Source organism: Maniola hyperantus, chromosome 12, assembly GCF_902806685.2.
Source record: "Maniola hyperantus chromosome 12, iAphHyp1.2, whole genome shotgun sequence".
Classification (NCBI taxonomy): domain Eukaryota; kingdom Metazoa; phylum Arthropoda; class Insecta; order Lepidoptera; family Nymphalidae; genus Maniola; species Maniola hyperantus.
The window spans coordinates 6,789,177-6,793,736 of record NC_048547.1 but is presented as its reverse complement, the minus strand read 5'-3'; the positions used below and the strand labels follow the sequence as shown (position 1 = coordinate 6,793,736).

General features: G+C 36.1%; 1 protein-coding gene across 1 annotated transcript; it reads left to right on the top strand.

Annotated features, from left to right (window-relative positions):
• The first annotated feature begins 223 nt into the window (after positions 1-223).
• LOC117986836 (ommochrome-binding protein-like) lies at positions 224-2,248 on the top strand. The gene is made up of 2 exons (XM_034973758.2): positions 224-305; positions 659-2,248. Exon 2 carries the CDS (start codon positions 659-661, stop codon positions 1,499-1,501), a length of 843 nt encoding a protein of 280 aa, XP_034829649.1. The 5' UTR covers positions 224-305; the 3' UTR covers positions 1,502-2,248.
• Positions 2,249-4,560: the final 2,312 nt, after the last annotated feature.

Genomic DNA, 4,560 nt, shown 5'->3' with positions numbered 1-4,560 from the left:
CAGTCTTAATTTTTAGTTCATTGATACCCAATAGTAATAAAATGTTTGTTTTACTTAGGTTCTACGTACGAGATCATTAAAGAAAATGTCCTCATTCAATTTTAAACCTTCTGATGTAACCAATATCTTACCCTTTAAAGCATATTTCTGAATAACATTTATTTAGAACATTATAATTAATTGTTACAAATTGATAACATTTGTCACCTTTGTGGAAACTATTAGTTCGTTTAAAAACAAACATCAGTTTGTTGCAGCTACTTGTAGTGGCTTACCTACTCTTGCTGGACATCAGTTGATAAATCGTAAGTAACATTTTTATTTGTATGAAAATTATCATTTAGGACGAGCAAAATATTATAATAAGGCTTAATCAATGAACCGATTTAAAAAGGACAGAAAAGCATAAAGTATTTTTTAATAAGTTTCTATCAATTTACTCTAAACCAATGAACAAAAACTAAAACTGTATAGTTGTTTTTCTAGTCTGCGCTAAATCAAACAGACAAAATAATATACTATAAGTAGATAATGAGTTATTACGTAATAGCTGTTGTTTGTTGTTTGTCTCTTACCTACTTACATATTCGGTTTATTTATTTAATTTACTTGTTCATTGAACTGAACTTGTAGATCAAATCATTCTTTATATTTTCAGATGAAGTTTATGCTAGTTTTGGCACTTTTAGTATATGCAGAAGCACGAATCACTATTGAAAATTGTAATGGTACGGTAGTTCATAATATTAAACATGAAAAGCAAGTTTTGAAAAGCAATATAAGAAGCCCATACCAATTGGCAATCGATTATAATACGAATACTTTATTCTTCAGTTATTCTAGTGATGATCCAGATTCAACTTTTGATTCAGCATATATTAATCTTAAAACAAATGAATTCAAAATTATAAAAGGAATCACAGGTGGGTTTGCTAATGCAGTAGATGAACAAGGTAACGTTGTTTACTTAGGCGGCCAGGATGGTATATACAAGTTTGATTATGAAACCAACGTTGCAACTCACCTCGATGGAACCGATCATAATATTTGGCAATTGTTCTTCAAAAAAGATTTGTATTACTCAAAGTATCCAGAAGAAGAGGTTTATATATTTAAAAATCACCAATCTTATAGAGTGCCCGAATTAACAGGCACTAAAGGAATGTTAATTGCTGTCGATAATTTTGATAACATCTATTTTTCGAACTCATCTGGGTTGTTTGTTCATAAGAAGGCCAAGGATTATACCTCTTTCGTTGGAGATTACAACCTTAACGGTTTTACAAGTGACATAAACGGTGAAATATTTTTTTCAACTCCTGAAGGCATATATTACGTTAACGAAAACACAAAAAAAGTGGAAAAACTTACTTCAATCGACAATTTGTATGGAGCAGCCATAGAAGCAGATGGAAGCATAATTTACGCGTCTGAAGATAGTCTTGTTAGACTTAAACCAACCAAGACGTATTGTTTTAATAATGAAAAGAAAAATCTGTGAAATCTCTAAATTTTTTAATAATCTCGTATTCAATTTTCCTGTGTGTTATTTATTCAATTGGTACTTTAAATGACTACGACAAACTTACGTTTTTTTTTTGTGAACATTTTACAATACAACTTAGAGCTAGCCTTATCTAATTACTCCCATCGGCGGTGTTCCCACTAGATTATAACATGGGGTTATTCAAGGGGCGGACCAACAAATTCCTAAAAGGCCGGCAACGCATCGGCGGCTCCTCTGGTGCTGCAAATGTTCATGGGCGGCGGTAATCACTTAACATCAGGTGACCCGCCTGCTCGTTTGCTCGCTATATCTATTAAAAAAAAAAAAAAAAAACCTACTATAGAAATCATACCCAAGTGGAATGGTGTTAAGAATACTGGCTGTATTTCCGCGCTGGACAGCCAGGCTGAACCGTTGCCGAATAAATGAGCCAGGCCTTCTGTCACCAGATGTGGCTATTAATCGCGGTGAAATGTCTCGTTATTTTTTTTAGCATTAAGACTCCATGGTCCCAGGGTCTCAACGGAACGGAACAAAAATGTAACTCTCGATAAGAGTAGATGTATAACTTGCGCCGCTTGTATATATGGTATGGATGGTATAATGATTACGTATATACATCGATTATCGATCGATATTTTTTGTGTGCAATAAAGTATTTCTATCTATCTATCTATCTATCTATATATCGATGCGTATATTATATTACCAGATCTATTCAATAAAATAGTGGTATAATCATTTTGTTATTATATTTTGTTACCTACCACCACTGTTGTTGTGAGAGTGACATAGGCTTCTTTTTATCCTGGAAAATCCATGAGTTCTCACGGAATTTTAAAAACCTGATCCGTGCGGACGAAGTCACGGGCATCAGCTAGTAGGTATATAAAGCACATATTTGGAAGCCATTTATAGAAAAGCGATTTGTCATTAGACTATTCCCCTAGGTATAAGATGAAGTAAAGCTCAGTCATTTATCTTGTCAACCCAATGACTGATGAGTTGGTGATGCAATCGAACACATTTCGAAGTAAAATGGAAATGGAATAAGGTCATAGTCAACTCCGTAGCGTTAGCGAGGATTGCCAGATTTCACACACGTTTGAGTATATTAAGGAGAGCTCTCTGGCATGCCGGTTTCCTCGCAATGTTTCCCTTATATTCAATACTAGATGATGCCCGCGGCTTCACCCGTGTGGTTTTTAGGGTTCCATACCTGAAAAGGAAAAACGGAACCCTTATAGGATCACTTTGTTGTCTGTCTGTCAAGAAACCTACAGGGTTTCCCGTTGACCTAGAATCATGAAATTTGGCAGGTAGGTAGATCTTATAGCTGACATTTGGGGAAAAATCTGAAAACCGTGAATTTAGGGTTTAATCACACACAAAAAAATTGTGGTCATGAACTAATAATTATTATTTTCAACTCTCGAAGTGAGTGACTATATCAAGTGGGGTATCATATGAAAGGTCTTCACTTGTACATTCTAAAACAGATTTTTATTTATTTTTATGCATCATAGTTTTTGAATTATCGCGCAAAATGGCGAAAAAATACGACTGTAGTACGGAACCCTCATTGCGCGAGCCTGACTCGCACTTGGTTAGTTTTTTTATTTAGCCATTGACAGTAATCTCACCTGGTGGTAAGTGACGATGCAGTCTAAGATGGAAGTGGGCTTACCTGGAAGGGGTATGGCAGTTTTCAATAAACCCATGCCTCTTTGGTTTCTGCACGGCATCGTACTGGAACGCTAAATCGCTTGGCGGCACGGTTTTGCCGGTAGGGTGGTAACTAGCCACGGCCGAAGCCTCCCACCAGACCAGACCAGAAATTTAGAAATTATAAAATTCCAAATCCCCACCAGGGGTCGAACCCGGGACCTCCCACTAATAAGACCACAGCGCTTACCACTGCGCCAGCGAGTCTAAAATCTTAGTTTTTTAAAATCCCGTCGGAACTCTTTAATAAATTTCCGGGATAAAAGTAGCCTATGTGCTTCCCCAGGATGCAACCTATCTTTGCACCACGTCAAAATCGGATTTACCAAGTGTGGTTATATGTAGATACCTATATTATATAGCTTTAGTTTTAAAATAATTAAGTAAATGCAAAAAATAAGAAGTAGTTAATTCAGTACGTACAAACAAAGGTAAGTTAAAATAATAAGTATTATTGCAAATGAACTACTAAGAATAGAACGTTACCTTTCAATTTGTTCATCGTATGGAGTAAACAAAGGATGCTATCCTTTATTTGCCCGAAAGTCATTTGGTAACACAAATGGCTATGTTCATTGAAATGTCGGCCGTGTAATGAGTTCGCTAATGGAAATTGAAGGCGAAAATGTTGCAATGTGAAAGGGTTTGATAATTTAGCATATGGAATTAGTTGTGGACCTTCACACTATAAAGGATTGCTTTTAAAGTACATAATTCCCGAATCCATCTTTTTTTTAAAAATAAAAGTAGCGAGCAAACGAGCAGGCGGATTAAGTACCTGATGTACTGATTACCGCCGCCCATGAACATTTGCAGCACCAAAGAAACCGCCCGCGTCAATTCGTTGCCGGACTTTCAGGAATGTGTTGGTCCGCCCTTTGAATAACCCTATGTTGTTCTTCAAAAAGTGTCTAGTCGACAGGACGAACGTTATAAATTATCACTATTATTTCTATTAACTATTCGGTTTGTTGTATGGGAGTTTTTTTTTGTTTTTGTTGCTACAGCGGCAACAGAAATACATCATTTGGGAAAATTTCAATTGTCTAACTATCAGGTTTCATGAGATACAGCCTGGTGACAGACGGATAGACAAACGGACCGATAGACGAACGGAGTCTTAGTAATAGGGTCCTGTTTTATCTTTGGGTACCTACTAACGAGTAACGATCTAAGACCTAACGCATCTAGTATAACCAACTGATGCCCGGTTTCTGAGTACATTAATTATCGACGGTTTATCTATTCAATAGTCTAATAATTAGTCCGATAACTCGAGATAGTGCGTTTCTGAACAACGCAATGCAAGATAAACTCCTTTTAAACTT

Coding starts and splice junctions, on each gene's coding strand:
- LOC117986836 (XM_034973758.2), top strand. CDS start 659: ATGAAGTTTATGCTAGTTTTGGCACTTTTAGTATATGCAGAAGCACGA.